We start from the raw sequence: 21,351 nt of genomic DNA on the forward strand, positions 1-21,351 counted from the left end.
TCTTTTTTTGGCTCACCTTCCATATTGAGAGTGCTAAGCAATGCGAAAGAAAGGACAGTATCGGGAGCAACCACTCTGAAAAATACGGAAAAGTTAAAGAAAAGCTTTATGCTGAAAATTTCTAATATCTTTCTTTAAAATGTAGATATCTGTTTCATGGGGGGTCAACAACATGGAGCTGGATAGGTAGCATCATACAACTGAACATGATTAAGTAATGGGTTGGGAGTATAGGGGATGGATGGATGGATTTAGGAGCCATTTGTGCCCTATGCCTGGCAATGGCGAGTAGACAAGAAACATAACAGCGCCATGAAATAATAGGTCTCAGTTGTCATATTCCAAAATATCTCAAGAGGAGAGAGAAAACATCTGCTGTATAATTTATATTACAATGGACTAGGTGAAATCAATATGCTTAGCTAGTCTTAATATTTGACAAATATCACACACACCCCATCCAATGCTAACTAAATTGTCATGAAAACTGCTTGGCACTGACGAAAGGACAACATCATCTCAAAATCCATGTACATCTGGAGACATTGGCTATTACTCTCTATCATGTAACTGATCAAATCTGCACATTGGAAATTAGAACTTAGGTAATGATACTTGAACAAGAGACTACACAAAAGGGGGAAATACTTTATGCATGATAATATAGCTTTTCTAACACTGGGCACAATTCACCAGAAGCCCTCCTTCAAGTGGCTGACAACAGTTGTGAATTTCTTGGCAGAACCTCTGTTCATTCAAATAGAATTTCGGCATGCTAAAACCCAATAGATTCCCTCCATTCTGACTACATTAGCACTGAAAGAACTGTCTACCAAAAATCAGCTAGCACAATTCATCTGAAAACAGGTATTCAGAAGACAATGCAATATTTTATAACAAACATTTATAATCCAGTTTGTAACAAAGTAATCCATCATATAAACAAATGAATTGGTCATACACTAAATAAATATCTCTAAATAGTAAGAACTAACATTTTATTTCAGGACCCGATCCGGCAAGTCCTCTATACACAGAACTCCCTCTGCAGCCATCCAGTCCATCCAATTCATGTTCTTGCTGCATTGTAGCCTAACCAATGTTAATTTAGTTCAAGGCAGAGCACTTTGTCAGTTTTATCAACGAGTTAAGACAGATTTTCAGAAAATTTTGCTGTTGTAATTGCTCATGATAGCTCCACTTTTGTTCAGTTTTGTACACAGTTAAGTGGCATTCTAAGAAATCATCTTCAACCTGCAAAGAATATCTGGAGTTCCAAACATCAGCTCTGCTTGGCTCAGTAAGTTCAGACATCACAACACAGGAAGAGCGCATAAATTCTGGATGGAAAACATTTTGGTTTCCATAAGCAGTTGTACATGTCATTTTAATTATATGTGTAACTGGGAAACAAAAGATTTCAGAAAGAGGAATTAGGCTTGTGGGTTCTCCCACCTGTCAGCAAGTTTTCTAAATCCCAAAATGATGTTAGCTGCCCAGTTTAACATCATCCAAGGGACTAGGGATGCTGGTATATTTTACTGTGATTCCTTCCAAGGGCAGGCAATTTTTTTTTGTTGGCACATTTCGTACATCTCTTGCATTAGTGAAGTTTTGATAATGCTAAAGACTTACAATGTATGCAAGAATTTCTTAAACTTTTATCTATGAGAAGGTTTTATGGCTTTAGGTTTTAGGTCAAGGGCAAACTACAGGTGACAGAACATTCATTACGGCATCAGTTTGGCTTCAACAAAGTACACAGGAAGGCTAGTCAGCAACAGTGCAACTGATATAGGCATGTTGCAATGCCCAACTATATTATTCACAAGGAGAAGACCTACATCAATTACATTTGCAATATTATGTGTACATTCACAATGGAATGTGTATAAATGGTTACAGTGCAATCATACACAGGTGCAGGTGTGTGCACGAAGTGGAAATGCTTTTGAGAATGAAGAGGAGGGGAGAGATCACGCAGAGCTTAAAGTAAAGGGGAAACAACAAATATTGAATAATGATCTCACAGATCTCCAGTTCTGTGAAAGAAAGAAGCTTGCTTGAAGCATTGGGAACAATGGTGATAACATTCAATTATGATATTCTATCCCAGTGTTTCAAATCTAACTAACCTCTGTTATTCAACGTGAATATCACCTCCTTTACAGCATAGTTCTCTACTTGCAAGTTAAACTAATTCGGCAGAAACTAGATTCTCATGAAGGACTGCCAACAGGGCTGGTCTAAGAGGTTTTTGCTGCCTAAGGCAAAGATAAAATGGCAGGCTATCACTGCCGCAATTCAAATTGTGTAGATTAGCAGCTGACTCTTATTTCAACACTAGTGATGGGCCCATATCTACTTTAGGTAATCAGTGAAAGCCATGGAGCCTGAACAGCTAAATCTCCCTGCGGCTCACAGCTACTCCTCACCTCTCACTATTCACAGCCTCAGTCAGCTTCCTTGGTGTTTAAGTTGTCTAACCAAAAGGAGAAATCAAGTCTCTAAATGTTGTAAAAATGGGTTTGGTCCACTTTAAATATGCTTGGGAATGTTTTAAGTGAATAGAATCACATTTTAAAACAAGCTTCCCCCCCCCACAACATCCTTCTCAAGGGCTTCTAGCAGATGACTAAATTAAGTCATGTTTAACAGAAATTTGACGTGATACCTCCTTACTTGGGAGTAAGTTCCTCTGGACTTAATTAGACTTCCTTCAATGAAGGAGTATACTGTAGGGGAATTTCCCACCCTTGTAAGTTTTTTGAGTCAATTCAAGTGTGCTCATATACAATCCATTGGATGCTTATGGGTGTAGATTCAGAGAGAATCATAGTCAAAAGATACACTGAATACACACCACAAGATTTTCTTCTCATAGAAACATGAATTAATATTACCTACTAAGTTTTTCTTGATAAAGTTGATCGTATTATATCGTTTACCTTCTTGTACATTTGGTCACTCTCTCTGTATTCTTTGCAAGTTTGATGACAAAATAGTATGCCATATATGCAACTTACAAAAACTGGGGCAAGAAATAACTACCTATATTGTACTGTTTTGGGTTGAAATGACTATAACTTTATATTTATCCAAAAGGGGGAAAACACTAAGTAAAAAAAAAATTCAAAAAGCAAACTTAACCTTTTGGTTTCTAACACTGATTTCCCTTTCAACATTCCATCAATACAATTTATGATACTTTTGGACTCTCAGAGAGGTTTTAACACATTCCACTTCCTATAAATCTTCACTGATATAAATATATTGGCAAGAACTTTGACCAGCAAGTAACTTCATAGTTAAATAATTACATTTTCTTTTAACAATAATCGATTCAGAACATCAATATTAATTCAATATTAATGCATAATTATAAAAAGTATTAAGTACCCTTTTATTTCCTTTTGTATCAAGTGCAGTCTTATGAAAGGAACAAAATAGAAAATTATTTATATATATTAGAGGCTCATCCTAAACAGAGACAAAACAACATAATGTTGTCTCTGGAAAAAAAAAGTATATGGTATGCTTGCACTTTATTATAAATAACCACAATGTATTATGAATTCTTTTTCCCAGCAAATTAAGGACATTGGTTCAAAAACCTTTCCAACATACACAAATATTTGACTAAGTCACGTTTTCTTGAGAAAACACAGTCCAACTGCATTTAGAATAGACAATTAATACGGAGGTCATTTTAATATGACATTTAAGGTTCTTGGTATCCAGTACCATTGCACTTTGGAAGAAAACCATCAGTTTGTATGTGTGTTTTCCTCTTTTTTTAAAAAATAGAGACACAGTCAGTTACTTGTTCCCTTTAAAAAATGTAAAGATGTAGAATAATACTGTTTATTTTAGTCCTCCTATAAATTATAAAACTCAAGTTTGCCAGAGTCTCATTCCCAGAGGAAGCATAAAGCACTTTTGTGGTACCTTCACCAGAAAACATTTGTTATCACATTAAGTTTGACAGACACAATCAAGATTGATATTGCATCTTGAAGCCCAAAGAGAACATTCTTCTGATGCGGTCCTCATGATGGATGTGCTCTGTGGGACTGCTTGATTGCCATGGTTTCATTCAGTTTATGATCAAAGAGAATAGAAAGACACCACATGTAATCAGTTCAGTAGGGATCTGTAATGTTCTTGACAGCAGAATCTGTTTATTTGAGGTCAAAGACACAACCTTTGGAAGACAAAGAGGAGTTGTAAGAATGCAAGAACAAAAGAAAGATGCAATGAGGTAACCTCCCCTAGGAAGGCAGGATGTGTGAGAATGTCAGGAGAGAGTTTGATTGTATCTGACACCTAAATGTTTTTCTAGCCATATTTCAGCTAGTTGCATGGCAGAGGCAAATGAACTTGCTTTGGACCCCAAACACATCTTATATTGTTTAGGGTCTAGGTTGGGATCACAATGAACTGGATGAAAAATATGCACAACTCCCACTTCTTGGCTTCTAAATGCTTTCAGTCCAGAATTTATTACTTTAGTGAAGAGGTCTACATCCTCAAGACCCCAGCCTTGTATTGAGGTATCAAATCCACCAGCATTGACAAGGTCACTTTTGTAAATGCAAGTGATCCCAAACCCATAATCTCTCCAAAATCCAGTTTTCTTTGTGAAAACAAAGGTACTGTCCTTCGGAGGGCTGCCCCCATATGTTACTTTGGGGTCATATTGACTAAAAATAATAGGGTAATATACCTGTTGCCCTTGAATGGTGTTAGCTCTGCATCGCTGGAGAAAATCAGGAGTAAATATCAGGTCAACATCACAGAATAGGAGCAAAGTGTCATTGCCAAATTGAGAAGAGGCCATGTCAAGCCCCAAACCTCTAGAGAAAGCTCCTGTCATAGGAACAATACTGATGTCTGCTGTAGGATACTTATTTTGATATTCACTTATTAACTCAAGGTGTTTGCTGGAGCCCTGACTAGAATCAGAGTTAAAAAGAATGACTGCCAACTTCACGTTCTGCTTTGGGATAAGGCAAGTCTTCTCAAAGTTCTCCATAAATCTTAGGAAAATATCATATCGCCCTGTGAGAGGGACAAGAATGTGTATCTTCTTGTCACTGATTCCCCTTATTTCTTTGGTGCCTTGGAATGATGAAAAAATATTCAGGGAATCGGAAAGGAAGGAAAAGGACTGTATGTCACTGTTCTCGCTTTCCACGAGGCTTCTTACATCCAGTTCTTCTTCCTCTCTGAAAAATGGTTTACTAAATAACTGTTGAAGGTAAGCATGTCGTCGAACTGGAACAGTGACTTTTCTTCCTTTGTGCCTTTTATACAAAAGAAGCAAATCCAAGATGTATTCCACACCATGCAGAGGGTCAACCCTGCGGTACCCATACTGTATTTCATTGAAGTCAATAAGCCTTCCTCTAGATTTAGAGTTCTCATTGATCATTTCCATGACCTGCATTATGGCATCATCCAACGCTGCCCGCAGAATGCTGTTAATGCTCTGCCTTGGTGGCTGATTCTCAGCCGTAGTGTAAAGAAGCTTTCCAGTCAGGAAGTCCCATTCAATCACTTCATTTCTGTCACGTGGCTGGAAGCGGTTGAAAGATGGCATCATGCCCAGAAGCTGATCATCTCTGCTCATTTCCTCGTTACTGAGCTTGCTCATAAGGGCACTTTCACGATGAAGCTGGATGGTGCGGTAACGCAATTCTGAAATTTTACGAGTTAGTATGTAATTGTGAAGCCTATACTGATAGGCTGGCCTTTTATTTGGATGAAGTGTAATTGCTGTGTGAATTTTGCTGTTGTGAAGATCCTGTATGTAACCCTTCCGGTTGTGTTCATAGTTTTCATGGAATAATTGCTGCATCTGAAAAACAGAAGGAATAAGTGCTATTAGGTGAGCTATTTCCTGCCATGATAAATCAAACCAATCAAACTAGCTAAATCTCATTCACGCTACTTTCATCACAAGATCAAACACAATCCCTCTCCTGCAACAATTTATTTTCATTCATTTAATGTATAAAAGTTTGATGTACAGATTAGAAAACAGAAATAGAACATAATGTAAAATGGGAGAGAGGGTGGGGAAGGGTAATAAGGCCAAAGTGGAGAGGGGAAGTTTTAATGAAAGCTCCAGTTAATCAGTTATTTTAACATTAAAATGTGAAAGAAATATTTGAAGTACATTTTTCTTAAGCTTTTATATATTCCCTCAGCCCACTGCTATCAACTGCAATTAATAGCAACTCTTTCGAGTTTCTAGAAGTCGTTTTTGCCCACCCCATGAACAAGAGATGCCAGAAATGGGACATGGGACCTTCAGTATAGCAAGCATATGTTCCATCACTGAACTATACCCTCTGGATAATGACTGTTGAACCAGGCAAGAAATAGCAAAATGGGAAGTTCTGCAGCTTGATCTAAGTGCACATGCTATGGATTATATGCTATATAAGGCTACACAATTGCATGTTCAATAGAATATGCAGCGGCACAAATGCAACATTAGAAATTTTCATTTTATGCCATTTCCCCAGGAGATTAAATGTACAGAGGGCACCAGTGTTCTCAATGCTGACACACAAAAGGTTGTATACTAAACAGAAAACAAACACATGGAATATCAGGTATATAAACTTGAAACAAGATTGTGTGAAGCTAAAGTGAAGTAAACCTTCAACCAAGTACATATTTTGGCTGAGCTGTTAAATCAATTTTTCAGCCGTTTTGAGGTGGAAACAAGAACAACCATTATTCCAGCACCTACTGTCTATAATACATCACTAGAATCTACGATCAACAGAAACCACTAGTACTGCAGATTTCAGATGTGAGACGCGCTTTCCAGAATATTAACGTTCGAAAGGCAGCTGGACCAGATGGAATCATGGGACGAGTTATTAGGGGCTGTGCTGCAGAATTAGCTGGAGTTTTTACGGATATTTTCAATCTATCCTTGTTGCAGTGTTCAGTCCCCACTTGCCTGAAGACATTTATTATAGTGCCAGTCCCCAAGCAGTCAGCTGTGGTATCTCTCAATGATTATAGACCAGTAGCTTTAACATCTGTTGTTATGAAATGTTTTGAGAGATTGGTGCTGGATTACATTAAGGCTAGTCTTCCACCTTCTTTGGACCCATGGCAGTTTGCATACAGGAAAAATAGATCTACTGATGATGCTGTGTCCATTGTACTCCATACTGTATTGAGCCACTTAGAACATCAGGGAACTTATGCAAGGTTGTTGTTTATGGATTATAGCTCTGCTTTTAATACCATTCTACCAAATAGGTTGTTTTTTAAAATGATCAACCTGGGATTACCTCAGGAGATCTGCATGTGGATAAAGGATTTTCTGACAGATAGGCCACAGTCAGTAAGGATGGGATCTCACCATTCTTCTACCCTGGTACTAAGTACAGGAGCTCCCCAGGGCTGTGTGCTAAGTCCCTTCCTCTATTCCCTGTACACACATGATTGCACCCTACTGTATAACACCAATGCAATTATTAAATTTGCGGATGATACGACAGTGGTGGGGCTCATAAATAAGAACAATGAGTCTGCTTATAGAAAGGAAGTACAAAGGTTGATTATTTGGTGTAAAGAAAATCATCTCACACTTAACATCAAAAAAAACTAAAGAACTCATAATTGATTTTAGGAGGAAGAGAAATGTACATTTACCACTGTACATAAATGATAAGGAAGTGGAGAGAGTTGGTAGTTTTAAATTTCTGGGTACTTACATCTCGGAGGACCTCTCATGGACTATAAATGCCAACATGCTAATGAAGAAGGCACAGAAGAGGCTGTATTTCCTGAGAATGCTCGGCAAGTTAAATTTATCTCAGCATTTACTTCTGTCATACTATCGTAGCACCATTGAGAGTATCCTAACCTATGGCATTCTGGCATGGTTTGGGAGTAGCTCTGTAGCAGACAAAAAAGCTCTACAGAGAACCATTAAAATTGCCCAGAATATCATCGGGCTCCAGCTACCAACCCTGGATGACATCTTCACATCCTGCTGTCTAAGGAAATCACATAGCATCCTGAGAGACTCTTCCCATCCTGCTTATAACTTTTTTGAACCGTTACCATCTGGCAGAAGATATAGAACAATTAAGACTCGGACCACACGTTTTCTCAATAGTTTTTATCCCAGAGCTATAATTGCAATTAATAATGAGCTTAAAGACCACCAGTAGTGAATAATTAGTTGGACTGTGTTACTTGGCCTGCGGTGTAGATGTTTGTATTTTTAGTGGGGGACTTTTAGTGGGTGGGGAGTGTTTGGGAATTTTATGTGTGTGCATGTGTCTGGTCTCTGGGTGTCTGTGAATTTCGTTGTATGTGTATATACTTACAATGACAATAAATTATTATTATTATTATTATTATTATTATTATTATTATTATTATTATTATTATTATTATTATTATTATTATTATTATTATTATTATATCTAGGCTGGAGAATAATCCTGAGAAATCTTAACTAAAGGACAACATGGCACATCTGTCAACTAGGTCCTGGTGAATGATGTCACTAATATAATTTTGTAAAGAATACTATATAGAAAACTTAAAGAAAGAACTAAAAAAAGTAAGCACACACAACTGGCTAAAATATACAATGGCTAAGGATGTCATTTGTGTTGAATATCACATTATTACAATCTTGGTGATGTATTATTGTTTCCAGGCCTTACTTTTATAATATTTTTAAGCTTTATAAAATAAACTAGAAACGTATAGCCATCACAAGGTAAGAGTAACAGAAACCAATGAACATCCCCACTCTCTCTCTTTCTCTCTCTCTCTCTCTCTCTCTCTCTCTCTGTCCTTTAACTCATGCCACAAAACAAATGCTATAGGACAAAGAGCAATCCATATCTAAACACTTTTTGCGCAAGGATCTACTACAATATGTGTCAAGGGGGGTTATTGTTACCTATCACACCATAGTTTTGTGCACCCAAGCTTTACAGCCCAAGAGGTTGAACAGAATCAAGTGGGGGCGGTATGCTCATCTTGATTATGCTCATAATTATTTCAAAATGGTCACTAGTTGTGGCATTCGCCCAGCTCAGGAATATTCATATGCTATATGCACAGACCAATGGGAACCCTGGAAGGGTGGAGTCACAAGGTATAAGAGACTCAACAGGAGGATGAGGAGTTTAGATAGACATAGATAAGGTTTAGAGAGGGTTCTAGAGATGGAGAATTAGACTGTTAGAGAGTTTGGTGGAGTTTTGGAGTTTGGGCAGGAGAATGGTGGTTGAGGGAGGATAAAGAATAATCTTTGTTTAAAAGTTAACAACCTTGCTTCTTCTGTCAACACCTGTATCAATAAACAATTTCTATTTGGTTCTTTTAAAATGATATGTGGTCTGGACATCTATTATTAATAACAGGTATTGTTGATGAAATCAACTGGTGGCAGCTGAGGGGCACGTAGCGTGAGCTCCTACTTTGGTGAAACAATGAGGGGCCAACGTGGAATCGTGGCACTTGCATACATAACCACCTCTATTTCAAAATATCTTGAAAATGAGGTCCTTTTTACCCCCGTGGGTAGGAGTGCACAATTCCAAAATACAAATGTTAGTTAACAAAGTAGAAATGTATCTCACATTTAAAGAAAGACTTGTTCAGGTGGAGGGAAAGGGGGCATCTTCAAAGCTCTACTGACTGGGAACAGGAAGGTGCTCGGTTCTGGGCAAACATCCTATTGTAGGGGAAGCACTTGGTATATACATACTTCAGATGGCATCCTCTTGATCTGTAGACGGACATCTGAAAGCCCTTGAAGTTACACTTCTGGGTAAATGTCATCCAGCCTCACTAGCACTTTCAAAGCTCTCCTTTATCAGGCCTTGATGCTGCCTAGAGCAGGAACATCTCCCTACTTGTGGTTTTAGCTCTGAGACAAACATTTGATAGCGAGACAGGGGATCATGGGATCGGGGTGAACACACATAATTTTCAACCATTTTTAAAGGGGGCATTTGACATATGTTTGTGCAAGCACAGAGAGCCCTAGTATAATGGAGTTGATACATTCTTCTTTTCCTTTTAAACCACTAGAAACTTTGTCTCACTACAACTATACAATTATGCACAGCTTCTCAAGGCAATGTTGTATTACTACAAGTGTGACACTGATTACTGCTGACTCATGTTAAAAAGCTAAGTATTATCAAAACCAGTGCTGGCATGAACTCCAACATGGTATAAAGGCTTTCTGTTTGGGACTTGAACTGACCCTCTTACTTTTGCTTAAATCACATATTTCATCCTAGTAATACATAGCAATTTATATGATTATACATAATCAGTGGTGTTTTGTAGAATTTATACAGAAAGTGTATTAGTTTTGAGTCCTACATAGCAGGGATGGGATATATTGGCCTCAAGATGTTGCTGGAATGACAAATTCCCAGCATCCTGCACCACAGGGAGCAATGTCTAGGTCTAATGGGAATTGCAATTCAACAATATCTGCATAGTCATGTATTTCCCACCTCTGTTGCATTGGATTCTCTTGTAAATGGAGAAGGTACTTTCATAGTTCTAAGATCATCACAACACACACATACACATAGCCTAGTCATTTTTAAACAGGTCATCTGGGATTAGTATGGAGTTTAGTCGATATTTTTTCTGCACAATTCATCCAAAAGTGTAATAACGAGAATCAAAATCAATGTCAAATATTTAATATCAAGATTTGACATGTTTAATATGTCAAATAATGTCCGACATAAAAAGGTAAAGGTTCCCCTTGACAATTTTTGTCCAGTCGTGTTCAACTCTAGGGGGCGGTGCTCATCCCTGTTTCCAAGCCATAGAGACAGCGTTTGTCCGAAGACAATCTTCCGTGGTCACATGGCCAGTGCGACTTAGACACGGAACGCTGTTACCTTCCCACCGAGGTGGTCCCTATTTATCTACTTGCATTTGCATGCTTTCGAACCGCTAGGTTGGCGGGAGCTGGGACAAGCGACGGGTGCTCACTCCGTCACGTGGATTCGATCTTATGACTGCTTGGTCTTCTGACCCTGCAGCACAGGCTTCCACGGTTTAGCCTGACATACCCAAATGTTTATATAGACTTATTTCCCTATTACTTCTAAACCTGCTGTTAGCAGATCTGAAAACAAGACAGAAAGCTCAGAATGTGAGGTTTTGGCTCCTGTGGGTTGTTGCTTATATTCTAGATGCGCCTCATTATGTTCTTGGATGCAATATTACTAACTTATACAATAACTTCTCAGAATATACAAATTAAGACAGTACTTCTAATGTAAATACTTAAGAATTGTGAGAAAGCAAATCTGTCTCACCGTATTATCCCATTTTAAATTACATTGTTTTCAGGATTATGAAGAATTTCCCTAAATGTCTGAGAGCCTATGGTTGGAAACAGAGGAAAGCCACTAGACAGAAAATGAAGATATAAGATATTATAGTAATGCCCAAGCAGACTTCTCTAACCTGGTGCCCTCTGAGTGTTTTGGTCTTCAACCTCTGTCAGCCTCAGCCAAAATGGCCAATAGTCCTGAATTTAGAGGATTGTAGTCTAAAACATCTGAAGGACACCTAACTGGTCTCAGAGTTTCCTGCAGTTCTATGACTTTAATACTAATAACACATTTTATTTATAATATTTCTCTGCTGCCCTTCTGGAGATCTCAGCACTCCCACCCGATTTTTATTCCCACAAAGCCCTTATGAAATGAATGACAGACTGTTTGTGTCTGAATGTATTGCCTCAGGTTTACCAGCTGAACCTTGTGACTGAGTGAGAAGAAATCTGTTATATGGGGCAATTAATTTATGCCTAAAATACAGATTAGGAATGTGTACCATATTTGACTGGATGCTAAAACACAAACCTAGGAATGGGTATTCGTGCATTTCCAAGGCAACCATGAGGAAAACCAAATAGCTAAGTGGCACATACAAAGTGGAGAAGCACCTCATGGATCCTTTGTATTAAATCCAGCATTCAGGGAGTTTAGAAGGTTACAATTAAAAAGATGCTATATAATTAAAAGCAGGGACAGAAGAATCAAAATTATTCATATCTCCTAAGGAGGCCACTAAGCAGGGCCAAAGGAGGAGAATGACAGTTTCATTCACACCCTGACAAAGCTCAAGACCTCTCCTGCAAGCTCCAGTCTGTGTGCCCTTATTCACAGAGCAAATCAGTGGGATGATGCACATCCCTAATACAAATTGCATTTCATGGTGTATATCAACTTGCTGGTATGTTAATCTGAATACAAAATACTAGACAGTCAGAGAAGAACTACAGTACATTCCTAGACTATGGAATAGTCCATGTTACAAAACAGTGGGGAAAAGTGTTTGCCTGCTACCCATTGCATATGTTTAAAGTATCCATAACATCTTTGGCAACATGTGAAAACAATACATAGTGATCAGCCTGAAGTAGTGAGATTTATGCTCACAAAAGCTTGTGATTTGTATGACTTTTAAAGTGGTTCAATAAAGGTATCATCTTACTCTTGCATTTGTGCAATACATCGTCATGCACAGAATAGAAATAAGAAGATACAAAAGAGTTAAGTAATGGGCTAAGAAGTTAACTGGCTTATTACTCTCATGTACATTCCCACTTTCCCACTGCCCTCAAAGAATTAGAAATATTCTTTTCTTCCTGAGAACGAAAGTTTAAAAGATGGGGATACCTCATTTCAAATTTAAAGGACATATTTTAGAATGTTAGAAATAATGAGCAATCAATTTTTTTTTAAAGATAGCTTGACAATCATGGGATTCTCAAGGATGAGTACTTATCCTATGCTTTGCTTCTCTTAAGCATTTCTGCTGAGATTCTACCTCCTACTTACGCAAGCAGATGGAACAAAGGAAACATAGCAAGCTTTCAGATACTGAAATTGTTCATAACGGCACATGAAATAAGTAATAAAAATAATAGAGACAGTCAAGAGGGATTACTTCAAAAATCACTGGAGACCAATGGAAAACTGAAATTGAATGGGACTGACTGCAAAAAGCTTTCTATCTTTTTGATCAATATTTTCCCTCTGTAAAATTCATGAATAAAATTATCCAGGTAAGGTTTGATTTCTCAGCAGGCACGATCCAGCCTTTTGTTACTGCTCATCAGCTGAGAGGCCTATATTTTGGATAAGTTTTTAAAAACAAAAACACCTTCTAACTTGCACTATCAAAACGCATGTTAGACAAGCAAATCTCACTGGAATGCTACAGTTATAAAGAAAGTGCAATACAGTGGTGCCTCGCAAGATGAATGCCTCGTGGGATGAAAAGCCTGCAAGACGATTGGTTTTTGCAATCGGTATGGTGCCTTGCAAGACGGTTTCTTCTATAGCCATGCTTCGCAAGACGGTTCCCCCCCCCCCGAGACTGATGCCTCACAAGACGAATAAATTTCGTTCGTCTTGCGAGGCACCATTGTGCGGGCTTGATAGCAAGCTATGACTGCAGTTAATCCTAAACAAATTTCCATATAGTTCTGTTACATAAACAATATACAGTACTTAGTGAATATGGGATCACTGAAATATTTGAATTACTATTTTAATGGTGAAAATCCTGTTGCTTAACATAGTAAATCACACTAGAGTTGGCCCATTCAATCAATGTGGATTTGGTAAGTCACTCCTTTGTACATTCCATTGATTCATATGGGTCTACTATGACTTACTACGCTAAAGTAAATGGAAGTTAGAGTAAGCCATTTGGGTCAATGGAGCCTATGGAGGAGGTGACACACCAGATGCAATGGGCCTATTTTAGTGCAATTAATACTCTAAGCAACAATATTTTGGAAATTAATATAAAATATGTGATGAAAGTGAATACAATAAAACTCATTTCCCCCAAAACAAATGTATTGTAAGTAGATTTGTTCATTTGCACAGGGAGGGGGCATTCTACCTCTTCCATTTTTCAGCAACAGACTCTCATGGTTTGATTTGAAATAGTTATATCCACACTGATATAATCTGAAGTTTTGACTTGTCAATGCATTGTCCTTGACACTGTCTCTGAAGGCTGCAGGAAAACTGCACTTAGTACCTATCATATCTTTTACCTATGAATAGTAATTGGGACTGCATATTCTCATTGTGCCACTGGCAGCTGGTCCATTTCCAAGCACAATTTAGTCCTGCATCACTTATACTCCAGTTCTTGAGTGTACATCTTCTCCCACACTGATATGCCTACATACTGAATGTAACCTTAGGAGGTTCTTCTCTTACTGCCTCTGCCATCCAAGATGAGAAAGCTGCTGACTGAGGAAAGCAACTTCTCACAGTGGCATGCTGTCTTCAGAGACAGTAGAATGTCTTCTTTGCTATTATTCACACACCAGTAAAGACCCACTATTTTCCAATGCTTCACAATCTAATGTGTTTTGACATTTTGGAGAGTTTAAAACTTAAAGAATTTTGCATTTTGCTGGACACTGTCCCAGATATGTTGACTGAAAGATGATAAAACTCCTAAAACATGCGCAAACAGAACCTGGAATGATTGCTTGGTTTGCATGAAGCTTTCGTTTAGTTCGCATGAACTGTTTATGCAAAGCCATTTCTAGATATTCTGTATAAAGAATAGACTTAATTTCTACACATTTTTTTTACATTCTAGTGTAGCAATAAAAGCTTGTTAAGAACAGACGGGAAAACAGTGAGAGCTGAGAGACCTATTTTGAAACATGTGCGTGCAACTATTATTTGTTCTTGCTAATACAGTTTATTCAGAAATGTCATCATGGTAATCTGCTAGGCAGATTGAGCAGGCATAGCAAATTAAATTTATCTCCCTTGCTTCTGTTCAAATGCTTCTTCCTGATTCCTGGTGGTCTTTTTCCTTCCTGTAATTTCTCATCTATAACTGGCATGTAACACAATTTGTAATAGTTTTTCACAAATGGCTTTAAAATCTGTATGTGTTATTCGAAGGAACTTTTATGTAGTATTGCCATACGAGTAACTGCTGGATGAGAGGGGAAAAAGGAGTAGGCAGGCACAGGGAGATTTACATTAGAGCTCCCAGTTTGGGGCAAAATGTCATATATCCCATTGTAGCACTGGCAGTCAACACATGCTCAAGTACCTTAGATCAGGGGTCCCTAACCCTTTTAACCCTGCTGGGGAAGGTGGGGCACCCCCCACGCTTGTGTGCATGTGCAAAAGGCGGCACAGTGTTCGGGCTGGCGCTCGCTTGTGCGCATGCACAAAGGGGTGGGGAAGCACTCAAGCAGGTGCTGGCATGCACGCACAAGCACAAAGTAGCTGTGTGGGGGTGAGTGCGTGCAGGGGGCAGGAGGTCTGTCTCCACGGCCTGGTCCGGCTCAGGCCATGGACCAGCACTGGGCCGCAGACTGGGGTCTGGGGACCCCTGCCTTCGATCACATGCAGACACCCATTTATTTCAATATCTATTATACTGACCTGCTGGGAGGTACCGCTATATGTGCACACATGCACAATGAAGTAAGCAAAACAGACTGATTTCAGTTAGCAATGTTTATTACTTCACAGGCTTGTTATCTTACATGTACATGTTTATGTATTTCTCTCAAGCTATAATTATTATATATATTATATCACCCTTATAAAAATTATAGCTCGAAAGTGCACTGAAGGTGTTGTCTCCACAACAAACTATTTTATCTTTACTCATACTTAACTTTCTTACATTAAAACATACTAGAGAAATAATTTCTCATCTGAGAAGCTGAACAGCATGATCTTCTCGTCATTTTACCTTCCCTTTCTTTCACTATTAGCACATTAAAAAAATAAGATTTTAGCCCTTATGGTGTAATCAAGGAGATTAAGTACAGCTTCCTCCCAGCTGATTTTATTAACATTAAAATTTTATGATAAATTATGAACATCCCTAGAGCTAAACATCCAATTAAAATAGCATAAGCATGGCAGGAAGTCTATTACAATGTTTTACCAGAAGAAAATTCTTAATTATATTGCCATTATACTTTTTCATCGGCATAGTTATGTTTTGTTAAGGGATGAGATGAAAATACAGCATTGATTATCATAAATGTATTCTTAATATATTCTTAAGGCTTTACAAAAACAGGAAAAAAAGGGAAAGAAAAAGTCAATTCCAAAGTGGAATTACATGCTTCATAGAGACTGAAAATACCACATTTACAATTCCTCTTCCACCTTAATAATGAATTAACAAGATGTGATGTATTGTTCCACTGTTAGGTTTATAAAACAGTTGCCACTGCTAATTAAAAAATAAAAAGCAATACAGGCAGATGTAATGGATTAATATTTCCCAGGGAATTTTAAAATAATATCTGAGTATGTAAGACCCAAACTCCTGACCTCTCACTGAGCTATTTAGCTGGCCGAAAAGAGCCAGTGTATATAGCCTTTGGCAAGCTGTACTGTTGCAGAGTGCCTCCAGAAAAAGAGGCTGGTAACCACTTCTGAGTACTCTATACTTAGAAAACCCTGGAAAGGTACACCGAGAATCAACTTGACAGCACATATCTGTTATTATATAACACTATAACACACAACCCTAACATTTCCTCAATGCCAAGTTCATCTTATAAGGATGTGCTAGTCTCTCTTTAAGCTTGTTAGTAAAATATATTCTTTAGAAGGTTATTTTTGCCCCTCTCCAAAGTAACTATCCATAATCTCCTTTTTTTAGAACATATAGATGAAATAATTGGTGTCCTCATTGTGAAGCAGTAAGGCAAATATTCTCATAGTATTGGCATGCACATCCTTTCTAAGGATGAAAATTTTTGCCTGTTCCATTCATGCATCAAGAATGAGAAACATTTTCTCATTTGCAAGACAGCTAGATTTTCATCATTCTCACAGACAATTTTCTCATGTGAGAATGGTTTTTGCACAAATTACAAGATCACAGGGAAGAAGAAACTTACCAATTCTTTATCCTTCATGCCATCAAGATCATTATGCTTGAACGTTTACCATTAACTTGTACAGAGCGGAATATTTCAAATTCCTGGACACCAGCACCAAATAAGTATTTGGATGAGCAGATTACCTGTTTTTCCCTAAACATATTTGGTGTAAGTGTGGAAACACAGTATGATATCAGCAGTCTCTAAAGAAAAATGAGTTGTTTGGTGAACTGAGTCTTGCACAAAGGTAATTTCAAGCAAATAATTTCTGCACTAGATAATCGTATCTCATCTTAGTAAACGTATACATTAACTATAATTTGCCCAAACTGGGACATTGCAGTTATCAGCTGCAGAACAAGCATACAACCTCAAATTCTAGTCTAACATCCTGGTTTGTTCCAAAGATGTATGTTTAATGTCCTAGTCAGGATGATATGAGAAGCTAAGGTTAATGAATGGCTTCCTGGCTTGTTTATTCATGCCACTATGGAACAAATAAAGAGAATGCATATATGGGCAAAAGACCCCCATTCATATCTTTGTTTAACTGCCCAAGGTATGATCTATCCAAACTCTCTCTCTCGCTCAAAAAAAGAATCCATAAACTGGATGCTGATTTGAAGGAACTGGTGCTGTAAGGAGCTGTACTACAGTACTGTATTCCTGTTGAACATATTTACATTTATATGCTGAAATCAAAGATGAGATAGTAAATTCTGGCTGCCAATGTAACTTGTCAACTGTTCTGAATTTTCAGATGCCAAAGGCAATCTACTAAGAGATAAAGAAATTCAGCATGATTATTTCTATCAAACTGGAAAGGTTGGAGAAAAATCATTATTTTGCTGGACACAGTATTTCAAGGCAGCATCCAGGTACCCATCAAGATACCACATAAGGCCAGTCCGTTCAGTTCAGACCTCATATGGGTTATAAATAGAAAGCACAAAGCTACTGCAAGCAGCTACTGAAAAACAAGCAGCACCAGGGGACTCGTGTAACCAAACTAAGCCACAGCATATGGTCCACAAAACTCTAATGTTGGTCTGATTTCTAATTTCATATCCCATTGTATCCTGAGAACTATTCAATCCCTCACTCTTCAGCATAGGCTTGTCACTCTGTACTACCAGATCATTACTGGTCATCCTCAGTTCTTCAGTGGAGAGGCAACTGGATAGTGTGGGGAGCCAAAAGATGGATGTTGATCTTGGGTTTATTTTATTTTTTCTGTTGTTGCTGTTCTAGTTTGGATCTCATTATTATGTCTTTGTGGGTTGCAGGTGGGTAGCTGTGTGCTGTTAGCCACCTAAAGTAGTGCTTGGTCACTAGATGGGTGGGATAGAAATGTAATTAATAAAACAAAACAGAACCGTGTCCTTGTTTTGTTTCAAGTTTAAGACTTGTGTTTTAACACATATCCCAGTATACACGTTTATTAATTTACTTCACCTAATGTACAGATTCCCCCGCCCCTGACTAAAGAATCATTTTGTATATTTTTATAAAAGGTAGAGGTTCCCCTTGACAATTTTTGTCCAGTCGTGTTCGACTCTAGGGGGCGGTGCTCATCCCTGTTTCCAAGCCATAGAGCCAGCGTTTTGTCCGAAGACAATCTTCCGTGGTCACATGGCCAGTGTGACTTAGACACGGAACGCTGTTACCTTCCCACTGAAGTGGTCCCTATTTATCTACTTGCATTTGCATGCTTTTGAACCGCGAGGTTGGCAGGAGCTGGGACAAGCGACGGGAGCTCATTCCGTCATGTGGATTCAATCTTACGACTGCTGGGCTTCTGACCATGCAGCACAGAGGCTTCTGCGGTTTAACCCACAGCACCACCACGTCCCATATTTTTTTATACCTGTGTGCTATTTGAGCCTTTTGGATTTTATAAGGACTAGTTTATTTTCTGTGTACTTGATTTTTCTCAAAAGCTCTGCAAGCACGTATGGGAATTCTTGAGTAGTGTGGATTTCTTCTCATAATGAAGGTGAGAAAAGGCTACATTCACTCCCACTTAATAAACTTTAATAAAATTATTTTTCATTCTTATTAGATGAGCCAGATGTTGGGCATTTAGTTCTGCACTGTGTCCCCTGGGACAAAAGCCAACCTGTGGAGCCATAAGTAAGCAGCATGGTCCAGGAGCCCCACCAAAGAAAGGGATGGGTGAACTACATCTGATAACTTTATCCCTAGAAAATCCTGAGAAAGGGTCTCATAAGTCAGAATCAACTTGATCATACATATAATTCTCTCTCCCCCCTCCCTCCCCCTTTACCCCTGCAAGGGGTGAAGGACTGTTGGACATAAAGCAGTTTAAGAGTAAAGGGACCTCCTTGCCATTTTTCTCTGGTCTATGGGATGGGAGACATAGTGGACCAGGTTGTCTTCCTCTTTGCCTGATCTGTGCATACAACAAGAGCTGTGATCATGGGATAAGTACAATTCAACATCCAAATATTTAAGAGGATTGAACATTATTAAAATCCTGTTTGTTACTTATGGATAAAATTAATCTGATGTATACAGTACATGCATACCAAGAAAATGTTTGTCTCTTAATACTAAAGGAGTCAACCCATGACCTGATACAGGAAAATAAGTAATTCTTAAGCTCAAGAAGATGACATGATATAATGTATTACTGCTGTTTGCTAACTATTCCATGTAAAACAATAAATCTGTTCTTGAAAATTGGAGTAATCTACCTCTCCACATAGAACGATTGTCCCATGGTACAAGTATTGAACCACTTTCAGCTATACAACAGATGTTGAATGTAACACCAGTGTTATTAGTTCCAAATCATTGCTAAAATCCTGCAAGAGAGATACAAATAATTTATTAGTCACAGTGCCATTTCTCATCTCTTATTTCCTATATCAGTGGAAGATTCTGGTGATTTTTTTTTTTCTGGGAAAACAAACGGAATTTGTTTTTAAAATGGTAAGTCATCCAGCTCCATTTCTGTATGTATCACTCAGATGCTGATTAATCAACACGGTCCCTGTATAGCTGTAGAGAACATCTGGATGATTCTGGGAATGCAGTTTATTTCCTTCTACAAATCCACAAGCCCTTATGTTAGTCTCAACATGTAAGGTTAATTAAACCCACCACCACTTTGATCTTCTAAAACCTACAGTTCTAATGAAATCTGTTGGAAAGCTTCCTTTCTAATCAGATCATCTCTCTTCTAGATTCTTTTATCCGACATTGACTGATCCCAACCTGTCTAGAAGAGTCAAAAAGCAGATGCATTTCAGTGTCTTGTGGATAATTTGTAGATACACACAAAACTGTGCATACAGTGTAATTTTCCCCTTCCGGTTTTTTTTATAGTTTTGAGCATAAAAGAAACCAACATTACCCAGCATGGCTGTTTATGAAATTTCACTTACATTACTTCCAAACTATAGCATTGGTGAAATAATTCAATATGCAATCCTATTTAAGAAACAACAGCAATGGGAATCCTGGTAAATTTAATTAAAAACTATAAAGCAATAAGAATTTTCTCCTTAGAAGAATGAATAAAGTAAGTAAGTAAAATAACTATCTAAGTTTACAAATAGTGAATTCAGGCAGTTATTTGCTTATTTATTTATATCTTGCATTTATACATTGCCTTTCCACTACACAGACATACTCAAAGCAGCTCACAATCTTTGCAAAACCATAAAAACAAGTAAAAACAAATATAACCACACAATCATCCTAATCAACTAAAATTAACCCCACATAAAATCAATTTTGCTTGAAAAGTACAGTTAAAAGCAACATAGTACAGAAAGCATTACATGCAAGTTTAAAATGACATATTAATGCTGCCACAGTCATATCCAACAGGTCCAAAAAGTTATATCCAAAAAGAAAACAAAGGTATCAGTACGGTCTTTGAACAAAACCAGCCCCATGATACCTAGAGAATGCTCAATACTCCTGGAAAGGACAAGATGGAATAATAAGCTTGAGTGACTTGGTGGGGAGAATGAAGGCATGATCTACTGGTAGGGAATAGCTAGCTGAAATGTTGAATAGAAGAGCTTCTGGTGCAAGGGAAGGATACACTGCAACAGTTTGTTGCAGGTTTCACTTGTTGCAAAGTAAAGATTGAAGCACTTCTTTAAAAAATCTACACAACAAATTTTGTGACACAGTCACATGCAGGTATCAGTTTGTTATTAATGACTGATATGAAACCCAGAAGGGACAAGAGGATGACATACTCCTTTGAAGAGGAAGCCTATGATGAAGAACCTGCAGTTCTAGAAATTAAAGTGAAAGCTGCTCTGAAAGAATTGGGAAGTAATAAATCACCAGGGCTAGACAGAATATTTCAAGCCACAGAAAATGAATCTTTCAAAATCCTAACAAGACTATGTAAAAAAATA

At 38.0% G+C, this 21,351-nt stretch overlaps 1 protein-coding gene across 2 annotated transcripts in view; it reads right to left on the minus strand.

Annotated features, from left to right (window-relative positions):
- Window positions 1-629: 629 nt before the first annotated feature.
- Window positions 630-21,351, minus strand: part of CHSY3 (chondroitin sulfate synthase 3) — a 104,257-nt gene continuing 83,535 nt past the window's right edge. Inside the window, exons 3-4 of one of the 2 annotated variants that reach the window (XM_072992390.2) lie at window positions 4,727-5,860; window positions 630-4,204 (exon numbers count right to left, since the gene is read on the minus strand). In XM_072992390.2, coding sequence (XP_072848491.2) covers window positions 4,097-4,204; window positions 4,727-5,860 — 1,242 coding nt within the window. In that variant the 3' untranslated portion in view covers window positions 630-4,096. Of the gene's footprint in view, window positions 5,861-21,351 lie in introns of both variants that reach the window. The other variant, XM_072992389.2, reaches the window with a different exon arrangement.

The sequence above is a fragment of the Pogona vitticeps genome, chromosome 2 (genome assembly GCF_051106095.1).
Source record: "Pogona vitticeps strain Pit_001003342236 chromosome 2, PviZW2.1, whole genome shotgun sequence".
Lineage (NCBI taxonomy): Eukaryota > Metazoa > Chordata > Lepidosauria > Squamata > Agamidae > Pogona > Pogona vitticeps.